The following is a 26,769-nucleotide window of genomic DNA, read 5'->3' as shown; positions in this document are numbered from 1 at the left end:
TCCCCCGATACTTCATCATATTTGTGTGCGAATATTTGCTTAGTTCTGGCCCCAAGATAGGGGTTGAGTAGCTGGGAAAGATGGTCTGGGTGGGTGGGGCCACTCCGGCTGAAAGGCCTCGCAGTAAAATGGGCACTCAGGAAACGAACTTCGTTTATTGTGTCAGGGATATATATCTTTTCTGAATTGTTTGTCTGAATGTACGCTAGCATCCCGGAATGTAGACCGTGCCAGCGAGTCAGAGCGATGCACAAATAACCTACGGGGCCATAAAAGAAATACGTTTACTACGTACTAAAATTGAGTAAACGCTGCTATTACACAGGCTGCGCAGCAGTCAGAGATCCTTGGATCCTTGGATCCTCCTACCAAGTTTTTCGCATTCAGTTTGCGTTTTGTCCCTTTGTCGTATTTGCTTTATACTGCGCTCTATTATTTTGAGTGCACACAACCTGCTGCAGTAAAGAAGACAACACAATTTAGAATGGATCTCTGAATGGGCATACATTCAATTTGAATTGTCCATTTTAGATTGGAGGCTTTGGCTTTGGCATTGGCCATTTGGGCTTTGGCTTCCCTGTCTCATCAATTAATCTCGTTTGTAGCCTTTGCTCAAATCAATTAAGAACTACCACACACCGATTGACGATAATCGAATTAACCCCGTTTTGCCTCAACAATAACAACAGGCGACGGGGTTAGCTAAATCTGCTTATATCAAATCGTGATGGGAACTTGAATTAAGGCAAGCAAAATAACTACTGATTAAACTCAATTTTCACTCACGATTATATCTACTGACGTATATCGCTTTAGACCAAAATTCAAATGCAAATTTCGACTTTAACAGTCATCAGCTCATCCAAAGCTTTAACTTGAGGCTAATGGAATGGAATGAAGAACATCATCCAACCACCTGACTTGCCACTTTGCCAACATTTACATTTGCACAACAGTTGCGGGTTCAGATTCGAATTCGAATTCGGTGAGGGCAAGAAGTGAGATACAGATACAGTTCAAGATACATTTTAAGCAACAATCAAAGCTTTGCATTCAGGGCATCTCCCCTGATGGAAAAAATGTTCGATTTCAAGTGGTTTACCACATAAATTTGCACTTTGCTTTGTTTACAAAGCTATTGAAGGAAAAAACAGAGATAACAAAGAAATTGGGGAGCAAGTGAGACTTGCAATTGAAAAAAAAGTAGATTGGAAAGGTCTACAGGTTATTCCCAGTTAAGTCTGGTTACCCAAAGCAGTAATTCCAAAATAAAATGTTCAATCAGATATTTGTTACAAATAGTTAGAAATTTAATAAATATTTTTTAATTGCAGTGCAAATTTAATACCCGCTTGGCGTCTCTGAAGTATGTTTTGTGCCGATTGAGGTGGAGTTATTCTTAATCATCACCATGTTGATAAGAAAGACGAGCTAATCCCAACAGGCTGTTTCGTACTGCCGTCCACATTGGCTGTGTCCTTGATAGCGATTGGGTTTATTGGGGTTTGTTTGTTACCTTAGGAATCGATGGGACTTCCGTAGGTGGACCAACAAGTTGAGCACTCATCTCTTTGGGATCGTTTGTTAGATAATGGCGCGAACGGTCGAGCAAGTCTTCAGACTCCTTGACATGTCTTAATAAAACTGCTTTCTTCGTGCTGCACAGTTTCCTGCCATTTTTATCGAGTCTTTCAAGCTTCTTATAAATATTGTGCAAGTCCAAAAATATTTCAGCTATGTCCCGATCCAGTGCTTCCATTTGCTGACTATATGTGTCCAGGGATTCCCGCATATTCTGAAACTCCATCTTGATCGCATCATAGCCCATTAATTTGTTTTCAATCTTGGTCAGAATTGCATCCACAATGCTATTCACAGTTATATCTTCGCAGTTTTGTCCCTGTTCCAGGGACCTAGCCTCCAGAGAACTGCTGGTGAAATCGAGAAGAGATTCCTCTTTCTGCAGCGCGATATCATCATTTCCAGGAGTAATGTTTGTTTCAGACATATTTTGTTGGCCAAAGCGCTATTTCAATAAATTTTGTACACAATAATTTTGTAATCTTGTTAATTATTTTGACAGCAAAATCGAATAATGACTTTTGAAGTGATTAGTTTTCTTTTCAGCAGGCCTAAGGATAAATATATTGAAAATAAAATTCAGCGCACAAGCCATTACCTTGCAATGACGTTGGTATTTTTTCATGTACAGTTCGTGTTAAATGCAATTTTCTACCCAAAGCCCTGGCAGATTTCGCTGATTTATTCCTGGGCCTAGGGGCCTAACTCAATTGCCTAAATGGGAAACGGCCCGCTATTTCCTGCATGCAGTGCGCAAGCATTCACTTAAACCCACTCATCTGGTTCCGACTCGCTTCTGCCCACAGTCAACCATATTTTGTACCATTTTTATGGAGCATGCAAAAAATTGCCAGACCAGAGTAGAGCTGCGTGGAGTCGAGCCGAGTCGAGTCAATTCGATTCGAGTGGTCGATGGTCTATGGCGATGGCTGGGTCCGTGGAGAGTTCAGCGGGACGCTGAGCGCTGTCAACAATCACGAACCAATTGTCTATAAATACCAGCAGCGTTAAAGCAAACTCATTCGGAAAGGGCCGTGGTTCGAAGTCCTGAATCAGAACCGGGCCCACTGGGCACCCTTGCTGAAATGGGAAGCCCCACTGCGACTTCCGCCCTGTCCTTTTTCATTACATCGCATGTAACTTCCGGTTTGTTAAAGCGACACGCACTGTGCTCTTGTCCTCGTCGTCCTGCTCCTCCTCCTCCTCCTCCTCGTCCTCGAGCTGGATCCAGGCTCTAGTCCTTTGGCACGGCTGCTGACAACCATGCCAACAGAGGCCCAAACCAGAGAAGGACTCACGAATGACCGCACAGCGATCATCAGTTTTATTACCACTGCTTAGGGGAGGATCATCAAAAGAACTAAATCCTAGGACCACTTAAAAGATTTCTGAAGGGCAGAATTCTAAGAGCAAATATCCTATCTTAAATCAATCACTAGTAGCAATGGATTGATGAGCAAAAATATTTAAGCATAATAATATAGACAGCATTCAGTGCTGTAACTTAGGCATAGCTCTGCCATGTAAATAACGCCACCTGTAATTATCTCAAACATGAATTTCATTGATAATAGCTGCACAATTTAATTGAAACAGTAACTTTATATGCGTCATCGAAATACGCATCACGCAATCATCTCTAGGAGCAACGCACACTGAATCGGCATTGAGCAGGCACAGCTTGGTTCGGGTTTCCGTGTCCCATCTCCTGGTGGCGCTGTCCGGCCCATTCCCATTCCCATTCCCATCTGCGAATTGCGATTCCCGTATCGCCGTATCCCCGTAACCTCGGGCACGAGTGATTCAGTGTGTTTGTCCGCACGTTTAGAACTGGAAATGACAAATTCACTGTAGGTGGGCCCTGCAACGGGATGGCGCTGTCCTGTTCCCAAACTCATCCCGCTTAGCTCCGCCAACACGTTTGCGACTCAGCAAACACCATCATCAATTTCCGTGGGGAAATCACACAGAATTTTTGCACAAACAAAATGTTTGGTTGGTCAGCGGCAGCGGCAGCAGGAGCAGCTAAAAAAACAGCAAAATGCCCACGAATTTTTGCATGTGACTCTGCGGTAAGTTTTTATCTTCCATATACCAGTTGGATTTCGAACTGCGGCTTAGCCCGCGGCGGAATATTGAATTAAAGAGCGTGTATATATGGAGTACGGTTCATTAACGGTCCAATTCATCAACTCTTGTTGGCTCATGTAACGCGGAAATAATTATTATCTACTTACAATGAAATGATTATAAATAATGCTCGCAATTACAGGTAATTGATTAAAAGTTAACCTTATTTTTGAGTCTTAATAACATATATTTTAATTATAAATTTAAATCAAGTTAAAGGTTAAAGTTTACGAATCGAACCCATTTTAAAATAGCTCTTGTTTCATCTGTACGCTTAGCTGGGTCCTTGGGTACTTTAATCCTGCATAACCCACCACTTGAGCCACTCCCAGCCAAGGCCCAATTAGGCGCAATTTTGGCTCATTCGCTGTACCCACTTGTTGAGGACGAAAAGACCATCAAATTATGATGAGGAGCGAAGTGGGGGTACCAACTTTATATCTTTGGTAGCTCCTGCCGGATGTCGATCTTCTGCTCTTGTTATTGTTGGCCATAAGTAATGCTGGCTCGGCTAATTTGCGTTTTACTTCTGGTGAAGCGTAAAACTTTCAAAAAGTCATCAAAAGTTTTTTTAGGCGGACCCACCTAAGTCGAGGCACACAGCATTTTGCCAGCTCTCTGATTTTTTCCTTTGCATATGTTAACAGGGAAATTTCCAACGCTCGCAACTTAGGCACAACTTTTAAAGTCTTCTCACTTTAGAGTCCATTTAAGTGGGCATAATAGAAGTTCGGGTTTTTAGGTGGGGGAAGTCGGGGCGCTGTTTCAGCTAATTAGCCAATGCCAATGGGAAACGCACTAAACGTAAACTCGATTCGATGCTATCGGGTTGCGACTACTTACATTCTCCCATCCAATTGCTTGTTTCAGCTTCGCTCACTCTCGCCTCTTGTAATTGCAAAAGTTTATCTTTATCTCGGCCAACGCAGCAACTCGCAGCAACTCGCAGCAGCAGAAGCTACATCAGCAACAACTAAAGCGGCAAATGGTCGCATTAAAGTAATTACTTTCGCTGCCCTGTTCGCATGCAAAGCCAATGCTACATGAGACGAAACCAACGTCGGGAAAATGTAATGAAGAAAAGGTATGGAGCTGTGTAATACCCATTGACCAAGAGTTAACCCCTTCCTTCTTGGTAAAAATGTGCTCGACTTGAAAGTTGGAATTGTAAATCGCCTGTATAATGTTATAACTTATTCTACAGCTAACAAGAATTTTCAGCAAGTATTGGGCAGGTTTACCGCCAATTTACCAGAAACGTGCATGCAATAAAGCACAAAAGGGTAGACTACAACCTGGTAATGAGTTTGGTTGTTCTCTAATTTGTTTTACAGAAGATCACTAAACTTAGGATGATAGAACCAGAGGTCAAATGATTCCCATATGGATATTGGGTGAGTTTTCCAAATACGACTTATCAATCAAAGGTTTTTCCATATACATCGAAATAAGCTATTTATACCATCTGAACCAAGGACTTCCTAGGAATAAAAGTGGAGAGATATAAAAAGCTGTGCTAGCAGGATCTGAATGCTTCTTGACGAGTTGGCTCCTTGGCTTGGTTTATTACCAACTCACATTCTCCTCTGATGACAGTCCTCCACTGGCACAACAGCTGTGCCCGATACGAGGGCAGTCTCACTTAAGAAGATTAAAGACTATTCGTTAGTGGGACTGCGAGTCCAGTATTTCCCATTTTCCATTTCCTTTTTCCACTCGCCAGCGCAATTTTCAGTTTGCGGCTTTTCGCGGTCTGCCTATATGTCTGTATATAACCACTGGTGACAACTTCATTTGTTTGCGGCGTCTCACACAATCAGTTCTAAAAGCCGCAAAGTCGAATTGCTTTTTATGTTGCTTTTCGATTTTCCAACTGGCAGAATGAGCTGCAGATAACCCTTACAGGGTCTCAACTGCAGTTTAATATTTATTAAGTTATGGCATAAACATGTATTTAGTACATGCTGCGAACTCGGGAATCTGCCTTTGCATCTGCAAGATGTTTGGCTCACCTCAAGCAATATTCCTAAAAAAGGAGCTCAAGGTTGTATCTATCCTGTCATCGCAAACAATCGCATTCCCCTGGCGACATCCCTTACCGCCCATCCACTTATTTGCAAGTATCCCTGTATTTTCAGCTCCCTCCACTAACACATTTATAGATGAGAACATATTTCTGCTGCATTTGTCGCCATTCCGTTCGTCAGCCAAAATGCAAATATCGCACTAAACATAAATCGAAGCATTTTCAATAAATTCCCACAGTGTCGACGACGTTTCTCTAACTCTTACTCTGACGACCCTCCGCTCTTCCGTTCTATGTTGCATCGATGCGAAGCGAAAAATAATAAAAACTAAAAAATATTCAACGAAATAGCGAGACACGAGAACAATGTGTTTCACTATTTGCAATTGAATTTGGCACCCTTGATTTGCTGCACCCCACATTTCCCCCATCAAATGTGCCAGCCATCGACTCCTGAGTTTTATTTGCAATCGATGCTGTTTTGGTTACAAGAAGAACTGAGCTGTTCGAACGATCTCCGTTGACTTCCCCTTTTCTTATTTTTGTATTGCGATGATAAGAGAATCGAATTAGATTTGGAAAGTTAATATATAATGTATTATATTTATATAATTTTGTTAACTTTAAGGTAAAGGTTGCAGAGCATGACCAGCACAGTTGCAATCATGGTTCTCAAAATTTTTATAAAATGTTTAGTCGAACTTTTCTTCTGGTAATCATATTATTTAATATACCACCAGTTCCTTAGACTTAAATGTAAATTAATCCAAGCCCATTACTCGTACAAAAGTGTTATAAAATTATACCACTTTGCCAATTCTGTCTCTCTTCGAATGCTCGCATATATGCTGCTCTCTTATATGCGTGTTTTTAAGAGTCCTGTTGCCGGCTTTTAGCTCCAGTTGGCCCGTCTGTTGCTCCACTTATTGGCTTCGTTGGCAGCCGACTTTTCTTTGGCCTACCACAAGCAAAAACTTGGTCAACACTTTGCGCCTCTCCACATTCAGCTGTTTCTCTAGACCCGCTGAATCGGCTCTCTTTTGTCCCCACTTTCTCTCATTTCCCCGAATTTTCCTCGTGACGTTTGGGCCTTGTTTGCCGTGTCGCTCCGTGTCAGTTTGAGTTTATGTCTTCATCGAATTGGGTCTGCTGGAAATTTATTTGCATGCCGGTCAGGCCTTGCCCCTTGGAGTATGCTCTATGCTCTATAAATTAAACATAAATCAGCTGCACGGCAAATCATTTGATTTCATTTGACGAAGCTCCCTGCTTTACATTCTAGCTGGTGACACTTAGACTTGTCTCACGTACTCCATGCATGGATGGGCCCTTGGGTCCGAAGTCGCAAATGACTGCAGTCAGTCAAAAAAGGGGCAGCAGTTGATGAGTGAGTGTCAAGGGTCACAGGTCATTGGTGTGGGCTGTTCGAGTGGCACCCCAATGGGTTGAGACGGCATTGATAAGCAAATAGCCATTTAATGGGCCTAAAATGAATAGCCACAGTAATTAGAGTGATTAGCTGTGAATTAGGTTATAGGGTACGTTTTTTGTGTCGTCTACCACGCTTATTATTATCACCCAGATAGTATAAAAATCGATGATGACCCACCATTGATAGATGCAGCCATCAATATATAATATTTCCAGCCAAGATTACGATGCTCCAAAATGAAAAGTTTTAAAATAAAAGTGAGAGGATGGCTGTGTGGAAATAAGAGCTTACATTGTTGGCCAGGTCGACGACAAAACAGACAGCCACGTGTGGCCATAAAAGCAGGTACACCGAATGCACGTTAGAATTCGAGTGTATTTCAGGTTGTCTGACCTAGATTTAGTTTGGCTTGTTTATCACATAGCAAGGCTCGAATTTTATTGATCTCAATTTAATTTAAAAAATTGCAAATATTATTTAATATATCACTTTATACATGATTACAAATTGTTAAGTTTATCTTTTTAATAGCCATGCGCGAGGCTGCAGCTTATTCTTAAGCATAACTGGAAAAACCGGGTTACATATATTCAAGGGCAACTACCTTATCACCAAGCTATGATAATACATACGAGTATATGAGTGTTCTCAAATTCTTTGAATTGTACGCGCGATAAGCAAGTATAAAATCCCCTCATCCTACTGATCAGCAGGCATTCCGGCAATGGAGTTCGCTGTAAACGGAATGTCATCCATTCTACTGCTATTGGCAGTTTTTCCTCTCCTGGGATCAACCCAATTCCTTGATCCGGAATGTGGTATCCGGTCTTTGTTGCAGGTTGTACCTCGTGTACTTAACGGCAAAGTGGCGGATAGAAACTCTAGTCCTTGGATGGCTTTTTTGTACACTTCAAGTAATCAATTCCTTTGCGGCGGAAGTCTCATATCTAACAGTGAGTACATGTACATTTTCCTAAAGAACGGTTCAATTGTGAAGAATCTGAAAGTCCTATACAGACCCTAATGCTTCTGTTGTTCAAGTTTTATCAATGTTTCGATCGCATAAAAGTTGTGTGGTTTCCGAGTTGCAAACATTTTGAATACATTTTTTTTAAGGACTGGTACTAACTGCAGCTAACTGTATTATTCCGAATACTACAATGTAAGTGATGTTAAAACAAAAAACTTATAAATCGTGAAAAAATCACACTTTTTGCTTGTTCTCTGCAGCATTGTTGGTCTGGGCGCGTTTAATAGAAAGCTAAAAGGATATATAGAGGAGCATCAAGTGGAGAGGATCTTTCTGCCCCGCTTTTACGATCCAAACACGCATGTCCATGATATAGCCATCATAGAGCTGGTGGACAATGTAGTTTATAAAGGTAGGTGTGCTTCAAATGCTATACAAATAAAATTTAGTCTTTTATTTTTGAAAAGACAACGTAAAGACCTTCAAGGCCGGATGGATTTTTAACTTATTTTCTTAAACAGCCAACATCAGGCCTCTTTGCATTATATTGGATCCGACGTGGAAACAGCTTATCGATAGCATGACACTGTTAACTGGTACAGGATGGGGAAGAACTGAGTCGATGCCCTCCAGCAATGAGCTCAGGATACTTAACATTTTGCGTCAGCCATCAACAAAGTGCGTTTTCGGCGTCTTGAGCAATCAGTTTTGTGCCGGAAATCGGAATAGCAGTTTTTGCATCGGCGATACTGGTGGTCCTGTGGGAGTAATGGTTAGATATAAAAAAGTCAAACGCTTTATTCAAGTCGGTATCGTCATCACTAACAAAAGGTGCCTCACGCCAAGTGCATTCACTGATGTCATAGGTCATATCAACTTTATCCGTCGAGTACTTTTGATCCACAAAGGCAACAATATGATCCAGCCAACCCCAAAGCCAGATACAGAGCTTGAGTTCGATTGGAACAGTGTTATGCCTATACACTGGTAGTTTTACAAATACTATTCTTTAATAACATGAATTTGTTGGTCTTAGTTATTTATTCGTCATTGTTCAAAATTCTTCGAAAATGTACTCCCAAAACTTACGAAAAACAAAAAAAAAAACCTAGAAACAGATGCTGCAAGCCATTAAGCTTACATTCAATATGAAATATTTTAGCCTGCAGCCAATATGGTGGTTAACCCCTTAATAGAACGTGGAAGTATTTTTTGCCACGTCATAGAAAATACGCAATAAAATCAAATCATGCTCAAAATTTGATGAATATTCATGGCATTAAAAGCTCTTGAATTATTAACGACGAGCATATTCAGTTGGCCAAATGCTCTTCGGCATAAGCACTTGCCCATGCCCATCCACACCCTCTATGTGGTAACCTCATGCATATTCCCGTACTATCATCTCTGTCGATGGCAGAAAGTGTTCAATAATGAATTTTTGACAATCCTTCCCTAGCGGCGCAGCTCGTGAGCTCGAGCAACTGGCAGAAGGTGGAAAATCTGCAGAAAAAAACGAAAAAAATGGTTTGTGAAAAGGGGGCTAACAACCCTTAAATGGGTCTGCAATTTCACCTTTACCAGGACTTTATAGTGAAGAGTCATTGAAAAATGCCTTTGGCAGAGTGCATCCGTCTGATCCCCAAAACTGAAAAGAGCAATGCAAGTGAAAGGGCCAACAAAGGCGCTGATTAGACGATGGAGGAGACAAAAGAAGGAAAGTGTCATCCTGGATGCATGTTAATTGAGACAGAGGGTTGGGATTTGTGTCGAGCGTATGCAGAATGATTCTGTCTGGAAAATTCCTCTTATTGCTCTCCTGACAGTCGCAATTCTAAGAAGTCCTCGACTTGCATGTGTTTTAAAACAAATTGTACTCTCACGTACTTATCGGTTTCTTAAACTTTATGCGAACAATGACGTTGGGAAACTCAAAAAGTTATTTCTTGTCGAGCAGCAATCTATTTGTTTTTATTATTTTTACTGCTTATGTTTCCTTTTTTCAATGTGACGCGCAAAAAGCTAAACTGTCTAGACGGCGTTCGGTGTAAGTACTCATAATTAAATAGTAGACTTGTTCGATTTTTGAATGGTGTTCTGAACCTTTTTTTTGCAATGCAAAGTACATAAATCAAGAATCATGTTTTATTATTTAATAAATTACCGCTTTGGACTTAGTAAGTGCAATGAGAATGGAGAGTGATTCATACAATATAAGATACGCAATAAAGATAACGAGAAAAGCCAAGTATGCGTTTTATGCGGACTAAAATCTTATTTGAAGGCCAAGTGAAGTGAACAAGCCCATTTGATAAAGAACCATAAAACGGATATCAAATTATGACTTAATTATTCCTAAACGCCTATTACCACAAGGACACAGATGTTCGATGTCATAATGTTTTTCTCCCCGCAGATAACCACTGCGGAAAGTTGATTTCGCAGCAAAATAAATAGCACTGAAATATTTGCTACTTGAGTAAATTGGTCACGTCGTCGGTTTCAGGTATAAAGCGGATATTGTAAAATGAAATTGATTCTATTTAGCCCGCCTCTTTTCGTTTGGTTTTTGTAGGTTTTTGCTTTATTCGCATAATGAAAAGCCGAATATATATATTGTGGGTTGAATAAATAAATATAGATGTTGGTTCATCATTCTCATTTTCATCAAGAAAACGTTACAAATTTACGTGACAGATTAGTGAGTGATAGATTGTGTACCAGGAAGCAGAAAATGGCAGACGAGGAATTTACTTTTAATAAATTTTAAATGTATTTCAAAGCTTAACTAGGAGAGCTTTGAGTCCTGCCGTTGAGCTTGTGATGTGTGTTCCTATGTAAGGACATTTATCAAAATGTTGAATACAAATTCATAACAAATAGGTAAAATTGAGGTAATCAAAAATGGTTGACATCTATAGTGGTCATAAAATAGTATTTAATTCAACAGAAAAAGTTAAGACAATAAAATCCTAATAAAACAATTTGTGAAACAAATTTTGTTTATAATTTTCTTTAAAGACACATGATTGGAAACTGTCAAAAAAAATTGAAAAAATTGGAAGAAATCGGTATTTATTTCAAAGTAGACTTATGCACTATTATTGATTGTGCATTTCAATTGCCCAAATTTACATTCCAATTATTTACTAATTTAAATAAACTTATCAAGGCACTTAAAGTGTCGATAAATATAATTTGAAGAAAACATTATGGCTGTCAAAAGTATGTCCTATCAAGACCAACAACTAAAACCAGATGTGGACTAGTTTCATGCATTAGAGTACATCATTTTAAGTTTACAAGAAGTAAAGGACTTTCCGCTTTTGTTCGTCAATTAAAAGCATAACCTACCATTCGCTTCAATTCTATTCAACCACTGTCAACAAGCACATCAAAATTTAGAGCAAAAGAAGACCGGGAAATCGTGGAAAAACCAGTAGCAAAACAACGTGAAAAACACTTTCATAAATGAAGGGGTAGCCGTTGGAGGAAGCTCAACAATATGTTGCAATTTTCTACCAGCGCGTTGCAACAAAAGTGAAATTCTAACATCACGTAGGATGTACAAGCAGCAAAAACAAAGAAAAAACGGAAAGTAAGAGCATCAGTATCGGAAAAAGCCAGAGCCACGTATGCGAGCGTTTGGTGGCGTTTCCTCTGATTTTCCCGAGGTATTCCCATATATGGCCATATCGCTATGTGAGTGTGTGACGGAGCTGGTGTGTCCATCGCAGTTGCCGTGACAATCCCAATCACAACAAGAACAAGGACCCCGCAGGCAACTGCAGCAAACAGTGAAACGAATCCAGTCCTAGTATCACGATAATTGGTACTACGCGAATGAGTTTCTCCTCACATCTTCCACCAGGCAATATGACCCACGCCAACGGCGGCGAAACGAGCCAAGAAAAAAGGACCAATCCAGATATTCATTTTCACGAAAGGCAAAAAAAATCCCTGACTAGTGATCCACATTTGATAAGATAAAGTATAAGATTTCCGATTTTTACAATATAAAGACAGTGATACTAGTATGTTCAATATAAATTTCAGATAACGTGAAACAAAAGATAATGCACAGATCACAGCTGCAAATACTTTTAGGGTTAATCGTGCTTACACACTTGGCAACACAATTGGCAACCTTCCTAGTTGTGTCTAATCTGAAAGACACTAAGAGTTAATTTTCGGCGGTGTTATTTGGGCCAAGTGCCAGAAACAAAGGTGTTGACTATGCTTGCCAGGCTGCTAGACAATAAATGTTTGAGATGTTAACGAAAATTAAATCTTTCAGTTTAAGTTTAAGTTAAGTTGCATTTCTAGGAATTACCTATTTTCCACATTTTAAACATCTTCAACATTACACTAAATTGTTCACTCTATACAAAATGTCCACGCCTATACAATTATATATCAATAGTTTTAGGGGCGTTAAAAGTTTACCACATTCAAATGGTTTGTCCCAGCAATTTCTAGGATAAGGATGTGCGAGAGTTGAACAAACTTGCTATGTAGGTTGTTGTTTTGAAGTCGAGAAATCCTTTTCCCTGTTTTTGTAACAAATGAAGCATTTCGCGTTATGTTTTCTTACTCCCTAAAAGCACCACACAATTTACACACACATCCGCGAACTCAGGTTCGCCAACTGTCAGCAAATCCTTTTCATCTCACATGGACACGTCAAAAACCACATTTATTATGCAGGGATGCAACTTGCCTAGGAAGTTGACGACGGAAAGCTTTTTAGTTCGCGTCTCTATGTTTTTAGTTTGTGCAGGTTGGAGTCGTAAAAAGAGTGTGTATTTTCTTATATTCCGCTGCTTGTACCAAATTAAATGGACTTGCATAGTGGGAATATCGTAGGGACTTAAGTCGCATCTGAGCAAAAGATGGTTGATTAATCTCTCTTTGCATGAAAATATATGAAAACAAATTTATATTTAACCTCTAGATCATTTATTATTTGGAGGCTTAACTTCAAAATAATTTGTACAAATTTTTATATTAAATTATTCATATCATTATTTCGTATTTATATTGGTGTTTTATGGTCCTATTTTAATTATAGCTGTCTTGCGATAAGCGCAAATTATTGAAAATAAATGTTAAATGTCAAATGTTGTCGTTTCAAACTGTCGCTTCCCTTAAATGATTTAATTAAAGAAACAATTTGCATTCGATTTTAAACGATTTTTATATTCATTTTAACTTTTTCCACGACAACAATTACTGCTGCAAATAAATTACATTAAAATAGGCAGGGGAAACTGAACGATGCTGTAGACAGCGAGAATTTAATGCCAGTCCTGTCGATATAAGTTCATCAGAGGAAGCCCAATGTTGGTTGCGTGACTTGAAAATATTTGTTATAAAATGTGTGGGCAAAGTAGAAGCCAATCGTAGCTACAAAAGGAAGTCCCTAATGTGGGGTAAAGCCTCTAAGAAAATGCAGTTTAAATAATTATTTTTTTCTAGCATTTATCTTTATTTAGTATTAAGTATTTATGTTCTGCAACATCTGAAACTAGTTTCAGAAACCTGAATATCTCGAGGGCTGTGTAATATTCGTTCGTAAAAATCCACAAACACATTTCCGCTTCTGAGTGTCTCTGATGGTTATGTTGTTTCAGTTGTCTTTTTAATTTGCATATCAATGGGCAGCGATTGGACCCGTTTTCCTGGCCGCGCCCAAAATGCATCCATCAGCATTTCCATATGTCGACATCGTCATCGACAGGAGCGGAAAGGACAACACTTTTGCCCAGGAGCGAAGGCAATCGGGCAATTTGTTGTTGTCAGTTGGCACCTGTGAAGTTGTGCGCTGCACTGCGCGCTTTAAATTCATTTAACCGCAAAAATGTCAAGCCGCAAAAGAGTTAATGCCACGCCCAATGGCCGCAGCTTCCCCCTTTACGCCAATGCTGAATTTAATTACTCAAGTGGCAGGCGCATAAAAAACGGCCGGGAAGAAGTTAGTACTGCCAGCGGATTACCATGCAATACAATGGGTGTGTGTGTGGGTGAATTTATGGCCATTGAATATAATTTTTTCCCATGTGACTTTCATGTCGAGCATGAGCATTAACATTCGCCAAGAATGGCCAAGGACGTATGGTCAGAGCAACAGAAAATCTGAAAGAACAATGAAACATTTTCCTTGATTTTATTTCCCCTGTTGTCAGGCGTTTTCCTTAACGCTTGATTGCGCAAAGACAAATGAGTTAAATGATATTAAACGGAAAATGTATTTATTGTATTGTAGCTTTTAAGAAAGCATCAATTTACCAACTTTGGTGCGAACTTACCACTTTCAAGCTTAATGCCAAAAAATGCAAGAAACCTAGAGCGTTGCACTAAAGGGAAACTGTTGCCACATCGCCGTAAGTGGCAGTTTTTCACATCCCAGTGGGAGATTGCCCCCTGCTGCAGGCATTTGCCGGTGCCTACAGAGCTCGATCCCGACAGAACTCCCCGGTTAAAATATTCGATTTCTGGCACTTGCCAGCCAACTCTTTAAATATGCATTATGTACATTTGTAGCACGCCCCGAGACAGAGGTTTGGAACCGACGCCACCTCGGGGATGGTGGAGCCGGGTGGAGCCTTCGGTGCTAGTGCCTAATGGCACTTAAGCTTAGGCATCTCCTCTGGTGGATGGAATGCCCGCAGCCCATGTCCCGCTGTTCCTGCCTTTTGGTGGCCCTGGACCCACTATATCACCGCTGGTACTGCTGGAACGTGATTCGTTGACGCCCAACGACTTTGCTTTGGTTCCGCATCTCGCATCTCGCATTTTTGCCTAGGTGCAAATGCAAATTTCAGGAAAATCAGATTTCGTCTATGGATGCCTTGCTACTGCTGCATAATTTATACGCACAATGCAAGCAGCCAACAGTTGGTGAGGGATTGCTCCAGAAACGGAAATGGTGTAATGGAGGATGTAATACAGATATTCCAGATATATGCTATATTTATACTGTTCTGTCTTTTCGGTAGGAGCACTAGGTTAGTGAATAATTAGGGAATGCGGGAACTTATGATAAATTTATTGGGTAGACTGATGCCCTGCCAAAATAAAGTCTTTCATTTACATATTCCCAACTTTCTTCTAATAAGATGTTGCTTCAGAGTCGTAATAATTCTGCATAAACTTAAAATAAGTATTAATTCGTTATCATTCGTGGCATATTTATGAGTAAATTTGTTTCCGATCAATAAAATCAATTAATTAAGCTCAGTAAGTTAATCCCCGCTTTTTGTTCACTCTCTACATCCGATTGCTTTGTTATACCAACATTTTTTTCCTATCTGCGTCGGTGTCTGCGTCGAAAAAAGGAAAAGACTCTGAAATGACGCCACTAAAGTCCGTGCTGCATAGCCGCGGGCTGCATTAACACAATCTTTGTAAATAAGCTTTTATCCGTGCCACGCAGGAGCATATTTCCAACCATTTTAAGCATTTCTGTACCACCCAGTTTTCCAGCTTTCTCTGTTCTTCGCAGACGTATTGTCCAAGCCGAGTCGAAAGGGGCTTGCTTTCTCTTTATCTCTGTGCGCTGAGGCTTTTGTTTGGGCAACAACAACCGAAACAGACGCCGCGGAGCCGCAGCGGTGCAGGGTTCAGTTGTGCCACGGGGCGTATGCGTAATGTTTCCACTTTTTGTCCATACATACACACAGACATACATATGTATGCCTGCCAGTGTGTATTTGTGTTGAAGTCTTTTGTGAGCCGACGGTTGTAATTATTGCTACTGCTACCGCTGCCGTCGTCGCTTTTCCTTTTGCCTTTGCTCTACCTTCAGCCATATCGTTCCCACACACATACATGTATACATATATGTATAAATACACATACTTCTGGCCTTTCTTTTCGGCCAGAGCTTGTTCTGGGCTCTCCACACTTCGTGGCCTGGCAACTCCTTGTAACGCTTCTGCGGCGCTTCAGTTTTTCGAGCCCTTTGTCTGCGCTAATTAGCACAGCTTGTGGCCTTTTGACTGAAGAATTGCCTGCTCTGGTACGAATGTGGTCTAAATTTCAGTGCTTTTCATATTTTAAGATATACCTTATAAAAATTGTTACCAACCTTCGCAATATACTGTTAACGCCATAGTTGGTAAAAAGAAGATTATGTATCGTCCTTCAACATGTCACTTTAATAGAGTCTATGAAGGCTGCAGCCCACATTCCTATTAATTTCTAAAAGCCTTCGGCGATACCTTTATCCATTTACATGAAACACATTCATCAGAACGCTGGCGAGCGACTCTATCCCCAAACTGTCAACTCGACATAATTTCAATTCCACAAATTCTAAATCAATTAATGTTAAGCTCTATCCGAAAACTTGGAGTTTTTTGTGCGCCAGAGGGGTTTGTGCGGCGGGGGATGCACTGCCCCAAATTGGAAACAACAAATGTCAGCAGTTTTATGTACTGCAGACCACCGGCAGCAGCACCAACAACAACAGCAGACAAATACAATGTATAAATGATGATGTGGCTGATGATGAATGCACAAGGATGTGCCAGTGCCAGCGTATGGGTGTTGTGTGTGTGTGTGTGTGCTCGAATAAAACGGACATCCCTCCGTGCGTGTGTATTTGTCTATTTGTGTGCATGTGTGACAAAGTGAATACGAAATTTGCATACGTTGGCTTTACGACTGAATATAGGGAAAGAGTTTGCCTTGGCTACCAATTTACGAGCAGATCACCCAAATTGAAGGACTATCCGTCTCACTCCGCCGGACGTGTGTGTTTGTGGGTCTCGTCGCTTGTCATTTCGAATTTCCAAACATTTCTCGCAAAAAATAAACGATTTCAGCTTGAACCACTTGATTGCGGTACTAAATTAAATTATGGCGTTACTGAATACAGAATACATTTTAAATTTATGTAAATTTCGCTGCAAGTTTATGTTCGTGCAAATGTGTTTATAGTATGCAGCATGTTAGAAATCTGCAGAAGTGAATGGGGTTTATTTGGAGGAGAAACCCAGACAAGAGATAATAAAACTAGCATTTAAATTGTATGTTAGTTTTGAAAATATTTTTTCTTTATTTAATAAACATTTATCTTGGATAATTTGCGGGCTTAAATGCACAAATGTTTATTATTATGAGAACTCGATAACTGGATAACTGGATAAAATGATTCAAAACACATTATCGACAGCATTAACTAATAGAAAATAAAGGAGCATGTTTATAAGTTTTGTTTCATCTCATTTTCCTCTCAGCCAACTTTCATAAAAACTCACTTTTATAAACGAGACCCAGGCATCTTTTGGTTCAATGCTTTTTCAGCCATTTCTCGTTAGCCTTCGTTCACTCGATTTCCACCTGAGTGTCTTGAAAAGCAAAGCGTAGCTCATTATGCAGTCTATTTGCAATATGCTTAAGTAACCAGACTCCCAATCCCCAGTTTCCCGGGCATCCAGTTCCAGTTCCACCGCACCGCACCCACCGACCCACCCACAACTTCACAGAGTGCATTGTAGTGCCACTTGGTGGTCCTGGGCTCCTTTTTGCTTCCTGGGCGGCCCGACGCTGATGTTTTGCGAGTGCTGCGGTGAAAATTAAAATTACTTTGGTTACGTCAAATAATGTTGCCTGCGGTGCTGTCCAGGACTCAAAACATAAAGCGATGGCAAAGAAGAACGGGTTGCCCAGAGGGGCGACGCAAAAAGGATGCCAAAGCCACCATCTTCACCGGCAAAAGGCAACAATTTATAGTGGCCACCGAAGAAGGTATAGTGATAAATTTGACATGGCCAGCGCACAGACCCAAAAGGCAGCTGCGAAGAATGTAGTTGTGGAAGGCAGCAAGTTGCATGCTGCATTCCATTCCATTCCATCCCAGCCCTACGTCCTCTTCGTCAATTTTAATTATGCCCAAGACGGAACAATAGCCGCATTCTGGGAATGATATGGTTGGCAAGTACAAAATGGCTGCGTAAAGTACTTTATTATTAACTAGTATTAATTAGTACCTAGATCTATCTATCCTATCTTGCTTAAATTGTTTTACTCTTTGATAAGTCCTTGGTATGTTATATGATAATGTCTATATATAATTTAAAGCCGCGCACCTTGACTTAAAATAAAATAATCCACTTTAATCTTAGCTTAATTCCAAACTACCACGTCAACTCGTATTGCAATAATGCCGGCGCTTACCTCCATTGAAATCAAAGGGAAATTTTTATAACGAGCAGAGTTGCAGAAAGTATACAGCGGATGGGAGAGAGACTACTTGCATGCAATATTTTATGGTAATTTTATGCAATAAACGTTGAAATGTTTGTCATCAATTTTCTTAACTCATATTTCATGTGCAACCGCCCCACAAACTCACCCACTCGCCCCACTTAGCCAACAGAGTCCTGCACTTTCTTCGCGCGGTTGGATGGAATTGAACGGCAGATGAAAGGAGCGGGTAAGCCGCCTGAAAGCTATAATTTCAAACACTTTTTATTTTAGCCGTTGTCTTCGCTAAGCACCCCCTTTCTACCCAATATACCACCTTTTTCATCCAACTCGCCCCCCAGCATCACGTTTTACCTTCCTTTCTATCCAAATGATTTTACGGCAGACGCAAAGTGCATCTCTCTGAAAAACAGGGTACTGATATAATTGGCACACTAGTGGAAAATGATATAAAAAAAAAATGTTTTTATTATTTGCAATCGCGTTGTAGTTCCTCTTTAAAGTTTTCGCTCCATAAATAAGAAGGGTGGTGCTATTGAAATACTTTAAAGAACACCCAGTATGAAGCATCTCTATTCTGGGGTATCTTGTATTGGAGAGTTCGAGTTGTGGAACTATGCACTCACCGTTCTCTGATGCCGGCCAATTTTTATTCGCTCCTCTGGTTTTACCCTCACCCTCACCTAACGTGATTTTCAGCGAATAAAAACGATAAATCTATGGGTAGTGCGATGATGATGATGACTGCGGGAGGTGCGGCTGTGTTTGAGAAGGAAAGCGGTTTCGTTTTCATTCTTTCGCAGATATTTCGCTGCCTTCACTAACGAGGCAGTTAAAACGAATTTGCGCCAATTTCTGAATTGCTTCGAACTGCAGCTAGAAATTGCAACCCATTAAATGCTCATTTCCGTTTGTGCTTTCCATTTCGGGTTAGCATTTTTATTTGTACTTTGTTTTTTCCTCTCATACTGTTTAGCTAAATAAATATGTGTTTTAGTTGTATATTGGAAAAACCAAATTAACACGAAAGAAGCTATCTTCGACAATCCGAAGGTTATATACCCTTGAGGAAATTATATTTAAACCAAAATACCGAAATGAATGTATACCGAAAATGAACACAATCTGATCAAAAACAACGAAACTGTTATTAGTTTTACATTCTTTTTTTAATAGAAGCTATATGATATAGTATTATGTGATATAAATGAATACCTGTGGCAAATTTGTATGCATATAGCTTCAAAAATTATAGCTGAGAGACTTAATTATGTAGGAACGGATGGATATCGACTTGGCTATTGATAAGATCAAGAAAATATATACTTTATACTTTATAGTCGCCCTTTCTTGTTTTCCCTTGTTTTTGATACGAATGCCAGCTGCCGGATAAGCTGGATTATAAAGACGAATCTCGGAATTAATCGGCAAGCACTCTCACAAAAAATTATTCAATTAATTAGTCATTGGTTGTAAATTTCAAAGAACACGGACGTTCTGACTTTACCGACTTTACCCTTAGAGTGCGGATGATTGGAGGTAATGATTATACAAGTTTATGGTTATATATAGTTCCATATAATAGAACCATAGTCTTCTGGGGGATACTTTTATATTTCAAACTGGTAAGAGTTTTACGAATATTTCATATAGATTTGAACATCCATTATAAAGAATACAAAAGGAATACATATGCATGGATAAATAAATAAATTTGAAATATAAGCTAGAAATAAGAGTTTTACAGAGAAATTTTACACATACAAATTCCGTGGAATCAATTCTCGATTAGCCTATTGCCGACAATATAAAACAGAGGTCTTCAAGCGATCTCCTGACATTCGAGCAATAAAGAGCGCAGCTATGGAATACCTAGCATTTGCCATCGTGGCAATGCTATTCGTACTTCCACTTCCCGGATCTAGCCAGTTTCTGGAGCCAAATTGTGGGATACGAAGTAAACCAAATGCAGTAAGGGTCATTAATGGCAAACTAGCGAAATATAACTCGAGTCCGTGGATGGTATTTCTTAAATCAACTGATGATATTTTCGTGTGCGGCGGAACTTTGATCACAAACAGTTCGTACAGAAATTTCGTTTATATATGTACATATATTATATATTGTCATTGCAGGACTGGTACTGACTGCAGCGCACTGCCTTCAACCGAATCAGACATTGTAAGTGGCATCCATACAAAAAAACAAAGTTATATACTTTTTTTTAGGTATGCTCGTCTGGGAGAGTACCAAAGAAGTCAAAAGCGCAAGTGCGTTGGAAGTTACTGCCATGTTCGAGTACATCACACAGTTAGCCAGGCTTTCAAGCCTCCCCTATTCCACAGCAAAATGTTTTGGAACGACATAGCCATTCTGCGACTAGAAAAACCTGTGATTTACAGAGGTGGGCTTCAGTTTTTTTCGCACCACAGGCAATCCAATTTTTTAATTTCTTATATGCTAGATAACATTAGGCCCATCTGCATTTTGGTGAATCCTGCATGGAAGAAGTATATCGACAGCATCCAGATACTGACCGGAACTGGATGGGGCATCACCGAGGACGGACAAGACAGCGATGTGCTCAGGACCCTAGACATACGGCGGCAGCCAGCAAGAGTGTGTCGCCAGTATATCGGTGCTAATATCGTGAGGAATCAGTTCTGCGCCGGAAACGGAAACAGTAATATGTGCAATGGCGATTCCGGTGGTCCTTTAGGAGCACTGGTCCCCTATAATAACACCATGCGCTATGTCCAAGTCGGCATTGCCAGCTTCACAGGGCCAAACTGCAAATATGCAAGTGTGTACACGGACGTTATGAGCCACATCGGCTTCATTCTTAAGGTGTGGCGTTACCCCGCCAATGGTCAGAAAAATACAATTACAAAAAGACCCCAGATCAGACCTTCAACCCGACCACCAGCCACACCACCTCCGTCACCTCCACCACCTCCACCACCTCCACCACTTCCATCCCCTCCACCACCTCCACCAACTCCACCACCTCCACCTCCACCACCTCCACCACCACCACCACCCAATCCTCCTTTCATACCACCCGCCGAACCCGTGATTCCTAGCTTCGCGGATTTTGACACCTATGAGTTTGACCATGACTCGTTCGATTTGGACGAATTTTATGGCTGAATACGTATATGTTCGCAATAAAATATTTAAATGAATGTTAAGAAGTGCAGAAATATATCATCGCCCATGCGTCAGTTTTATGTGTAGGGGCGCAGAGGAAATTATTTTGTTCCAGCTAAGCTTTTCTTTTCCATGGGGCTTCGTGTCAAGGGGCTGGGGAAAGCAAAGCAAAAGCATTGCCAACTAATTAAACTGATGAAAGACAAAGCCCCATGTGAAACAGTAACAAGCAGTAACAAAATAGCAGCAAATACTGCCTATCTGTCAGCACTCCACCCTGTACACTTCTGCCTACTCACCGAGCTCAGACTGATGTATGCAAACAACGGCCAGGAGTGAATCTACATCAGTATCTGTCTTGTTCTGAATACTCTTACCAATCTGCAGATACATCCGTTTCTGTGGAGCACTGAGGCCTACAGCATCCAGAGCACTTTGCCAGCTGTGGTATATTGACAAAATTAAATCCAGAAATGTTCATAGCACCAGGGTAAATTTACAATATTTCTAATCCCTTATAATTATAATATTATAATATATTAATAATAATAATATATTATATTAATAATTATAATAATAATATATTAATAATTATAATAATAATACATTTACAATTTCTCTAATCCCTTATAATCCCTGAAATCCAGAAATGTTCATAGCACCAGGGTAAATTTACAATTTTTCTAATCCCTTATAATTCCCATAATTTTTTTTTAACACCACCATATTCGTTACTGAAGAGCACTCCAAATTTGTGATGCGAAAGCCCGAATTTCTTTCCGGTTGTGTATTCTTTTTTGCACTGTTGTTACGGCACATTTAAACAATTGAACACACTCGCATCCGTATGATGGTCAGAACAAGTGGCCATGTGTATGCGTGGCATTCGACCCCCCAAAAGCGAACTGTTGTCATGGCATTTGCACAATTTCCCACAATGAAAAATAAATAGGTGCTGGATTCATTAGGATTACAAGAGTTTGCAGTCGACAATTGTCGGAAAAAGCGGAGACATCTCATGTGAATGTGTAGAAATATAAAAACAGATAACAGTCAATTCGATTTTTTAATTGAGGATTCCGGACATGAGCTAAACTGCCTCTAGCAATCAATGGATTGACGTGTTCAAAGAAATGTATTAAATATTTGTACTGCCTGCAAAAATTGGAAAACATAATATATAATATAACATATATATATATATAAATTTAAACATTTTGTGGCACTAGAAGGAGAAATATTGTCACCTTTACTTTGTGCGGACCATGATTCTCCACCCTTTTGGCTTACAGTGCACCATAATATATTGTTTATACTTGTATATTTATCGCACTGATATGCCAACTTTCGTTTTATATTTACCTCCCAGTACGCTGCGTCGCCTGCTAATTTCAATGTAGACTCTAATTTCATTGCTGAAATGCCCTTCTTCTCTGGTAAATGTTTGCTCAACAACTGGCAGTACAGTTGCCAGCAATGGTGCAATTTCTGCAGTCAAAATTTTGGGCAAATAGAGTTTCAGAATGCATGGGCATGCGTATTGTTTGGACAGAAGGAGCTGGATGTGTCGGTCGTAGGGTCCATGAGGTGCTGGTGGAGTCACTACCAAAATATTTAGCTAATTTATAAATTGCACATACTGTCCCTTCATCGACCCATTTTTTGCCCATTTTTTGTTGAGGTTTTCGACCAACAAAGGCACGTGACGCACAAGTGCTGGTCAAACAGCAGGTAATTTAATTGGCGATATATGCCTGCTTTATAGTATAAAAAGCACGCAAACGACTAAAAGGAAATTTCCTCTTCATTAACGTACAAAAACGAACAAATATCTTTATTCTTTTAATGTTCAATATTTTAATGAGCTAATAGGCACTTATTTCTACGGTGCTGGTGCTGAAGCTTGCAGCGCACAATCAATCGTTTCTTTATTAAATGTTATATACAATATCCGGTATCATATCGCTTCAGGACGGCTACATACTTGTGTCCATAAATGTACGTATATACATATTGCATAACTGCAAACATAATTCATTTTAAAAATCGATTTACCCGCTGGGTTCTGTGTCCAGTGTCCTGTGTCCTGTGACGCAGACGTCGTCGCTGCAGTTTATGAGTTTATTGTTTACGCTGCTTTCAGCCATAAATATTTGCAAAGTGCTTGTAAAAAACAAAAGGTGGCAAGAAAACGGGGCACACAGAGTGGCTGTGAGTGTGGGTGTGTTGGCGCATCGCACAGACAGTGTTGATGATGGCCAAGAACGCTGGGCAGCGGAAGCGAGGGGAAAGCCAATAACTTTGTTAAACGCCATCGAGTCGAGCGGCTTTTGTTGTTACTCTGCTGGGGTCGGAGTTCGCACAAACTTAACTTTTAGTTTGCATGTTTCAGCCATAAATGGAGCTGAAGGAAATTGAAGTGGCCATTGTCCTGGTGGGAATGGGATAGCCAGCCATCAGCCAGCCATCACCCAGCCAGCCAGCCAGTCAGCCAGCTCCGGCTCTATAAGCTCGCAGAAAACAAGCCAACCAAATCTATAATTGCCCCCAAACAATCGTCAATCAAATTGGGATCCTTCCATTGACTCCTGCCCTTCCGTGTTAGCGCACCCAAGCTATAAAATTTAATTTATTTGTCTCTAATAATTTCCCACGGCGACTGTTTGTTCTCCAAGTGTTGGCCAGCACGCCGAAGGACGCAGCGTATGTACGCTAACTGTTGGAGTTCGTAAATTGTATTGTTATAAAAATAGTACTAAGCCGTGGCTCCTTGTAACTATAATTTTTAGATAGGAAATATTCGTAAAAGATACATTTACTTGAAAGCGCATCGAAGTTTGGGGATTTTACACTACCATGTAAAACCTAAAAATTTAATCAATTCATATTGCTTAATTATATAGTACATAATATTAGAGTACCCAGACTGCGGTGGTTAGGTACCTGACCAGAGCGCACACTTGTTGTACCGATTTCTGCAGGCTTCAGTTGGGCAAATCTGAAGCAACAAGGAGCTGGAATAGAGACCACACACTCGCTCCAAGACCCTCTCTGTTGGCCAAACTCATAACTTCATTCGGCTTGCGTGCCAATTTGAATCGTATCGGAGGTGGCTTGAGTTGAAGCAACTAGGGGAATGCTCGTAAAGCTGCTGCTTTCCACTTAAGCGCAATTGGTGGCCATAAAAGCCACCGCGCTCGACTGGAAGGGATGGTCAACAAAGCAGTGAAGGGCCACGGATAATAAATAATTAGATCGTTTCGACCAGAAATTGAGACTAGATGGGGCTTATAATAGGCAAGCCCTTAGCTGCAGTTATTTGCATTCTTTCAATGGATTGTTAATTGCCTGCACGTACACTTAAGCGCACTTATCTGTGCTTAGATATTTATATGTCTCACGAGTAATAATAACTAGTAAATAAGTAATCTATAAATGAAAAATTTGGGACTTCATGTTTCTTCTTTCATAGCTTTTATTTGGTGATAATTTTAACTGACTGATAAATGTGTACTCCTACCTTGACGATTTGGGAATTAAATTGCTAATTTCGCTTTGAATTTTTGTACTGCTTCATAATTGAATTTGTATAGCTTTTTCCGAGTGCTGGAGGCGTGTTGCTGCGGCAACGGAAATTTCAAGCCAAACAATTGACTTATCATTTGACTGGCGGAGCAGCCAATCCCCAGAAGCGATCGAAGGGGACAATGGGCAAATTCCACGCAATCGGCTTATTCTGTTGACATTGCTGCGGTTTGGTGCCACTCCCAGGACCTTTTCCTTTGACCACCTACCACAGTAGTCACCAGAAGCCAACAACAATCACCGAGCATTTCTGCCCAATGCGAAACAAGGTAGAGCTGGTCGCAAAATCAACAATGCTGACAAATTCGCGCTTGGGCGCGGCACGTAGGTATCCAGTTTGTTGCAATTAAATATTGATTTCAAATAAAAATAGAAATTTATGATCTCCTTTCACTTATCCCTAGTCATGATCAGGCAAGACGAAAATTTCCTGAAAATTAAGCTTTAACTAGCACAAAAGCCAAAAAGCGGTTCAATTCATTTAAATTTGCATATTCCTTCATTTTCGCCATTTCGATTGAAATCCTTTATTGGGGATTTTTCTATCTACAGTTTTTTGAAGAACACGTGGAATGAAGCCACATTGGCCGAGATAAAAATTCAATTAAGCCCGTCCCAAGCCCACTAAAACAACTGGCACGAACACCGTTGTCAACTAATTACATGTCGGCAACCCGATGGCCGACGAAAGGTTAAAGTAATTTGCAGGGGACCGTTCTTTGGCTTTTAATTGGAAAAATACGTTTTCGCATTGAGTGGCAAAGGTGTGATTTATTATATTCAATGGCTGTTTGGTTCATCACTCTTTTTTTTGGTCTTTTCCGACTCCTTTTGGACCCTTTTCTGCTCTTCATTTTCTTTTGTTGTCTGCAAACTTTTGTATTTTAGATTGCTTCTTTCCAGACAAATCGAAATGAAATGTGTTTGTCTATGCTAAACAACGTTTAAAATGTTTGCTAAAGGACTTTAAAATTAAATTAATTTATACAAAAAGCAAAAAGCTTCAACTAAATGAGATTAATTTAAAGCTCTCTCAATAACCAACACCTTGTTTACCGCAAATGTGACGAATAATCAGAAATCTGACAGGAAATTAACTTATTGAACACCTGCCAAACGAACACAAATCTCGCAGCGTTCCATCAACTTTGAAAATGATTACAATTTAATTAAAAAGTCTAGAAATAACACCAATGGATATCCAGTTAAAATAAACAGGAAAGATAAGGAAGGAGTTTTTAACAACAAAAAATCAGGCGGAAAGTAGATACTGGCTAAAGACAATTTTATATAAATTAATGATTATAAAGGCTGTTTAACTGCCAATCAATTTAGAAAACAAATTTTAACTAAAATAAAGTTACCAATAAATTGAGAAACTAAAAATCATTTTTTAACACGCTTATAGTTGATATTTTTATCAATAAACCTTGAAGTGGTTCATATTCACACCATTTAGTTATATTTCATGAAATAAAGCTGGCAAATTATCAATTAATCTCAGGCAGCTACATCTCGATAATGATTTTGATAATTTTTGAGGAGAAATTTTAAAATGAATCGTATTTACGCATGGAATTCATAACATAACTTTATCGTTAAACTCTTAAGCTTAACTCATTGATTGCAATTAGTTGTATATGTGAAGGGCATAATGTAAACAATCCTTGAGAGATTATAACG

General features: G+C 39.9%; 3 protein-coding genes across 3 annotated transcripts; 2 read left to right on the top strand and 1 right to left on the bottom strand.

Moving 5' to 3' along the window:
* Window positions 1-1,309: 1,309 nt before the first annotated feature.
* Window positions 1,310-2,035, bottom strand: LOC6543283. The gene has a single exon (XM_026979100.1). The coding sequence runs from the start codon at window positions 2,006-2,008 to the stop codon at window positions 1,496-1,498; it is 513 nt and encodes a 170-aa protein (XP_026834901.1). The 5' UTR covers window positions 2,009-2,035; the 3' UTR covers window positions 1,310-1,495.
* A 5,858-nt stretch (window positions 2,036-7,893) lies between these two features.
* LOC6541488 (serine protease grass) lies at window positions 7,894-9,130 on the top strand. Its single transcript, XM_001968877.1, has 4 exons — window positions 7,894-8,122; window positions 8,286-8,331; window positions 8,400-8,551; window positions 8,661-9,130. Exons 1-4 carry the CDS (start codon window positions 7,894-7,896, stop codon window positions 9,128-9,130), a joined length of 897 nt encoding a protein of 298 aa, XP_001968913.1.
* Window positions 9,131-20,214: 11,084 nt separating this feature from the next.
* LOC6543193 (serine protease grass) lies at window positions 20,215-21,914 on the top strand. Its single transcript, XM_001968876.2, has 5 exons — window positions 20,215-20,431; window positions 20,487-20,532; window positions 20,580-20,755; window positions 20,816-21,220; window positions 21,889-21,914. Exons 1-5 carry the CDS (start codon window positions 20,215-20,217, stop codon window positions 21,912-21,914), a joined length of 870 nt encoding a protein of 289 aa, XP_001968912.2.
* The last annotated feature ends 4,855 nt before the right edge of the window (window positions 21,915-26,769 follow it).

The sequence above is a fragment of the Drosophila erecta genome, unplaced genomic scaffold, assembly GCF_003286155.1.
Source record: "Drosophila erecta strain 14021-0224.00,06,07 unplaced genomic scaffold, DereRS2 tig00000055-arrow-pilon, whole genome shotgun sequence".
NCBI classification, from domain to species: domain Eukaryota; kingdom Metazoa; phylum Arthropoda; class Insecta; order Diptera; family Drosophilidae; genus Drosophila; species Drosophila erecta.
Note: the sequence above shows the minus strand (reverse complement) of the source record. Positions and strands in the feature narration are given on the sequence as shown.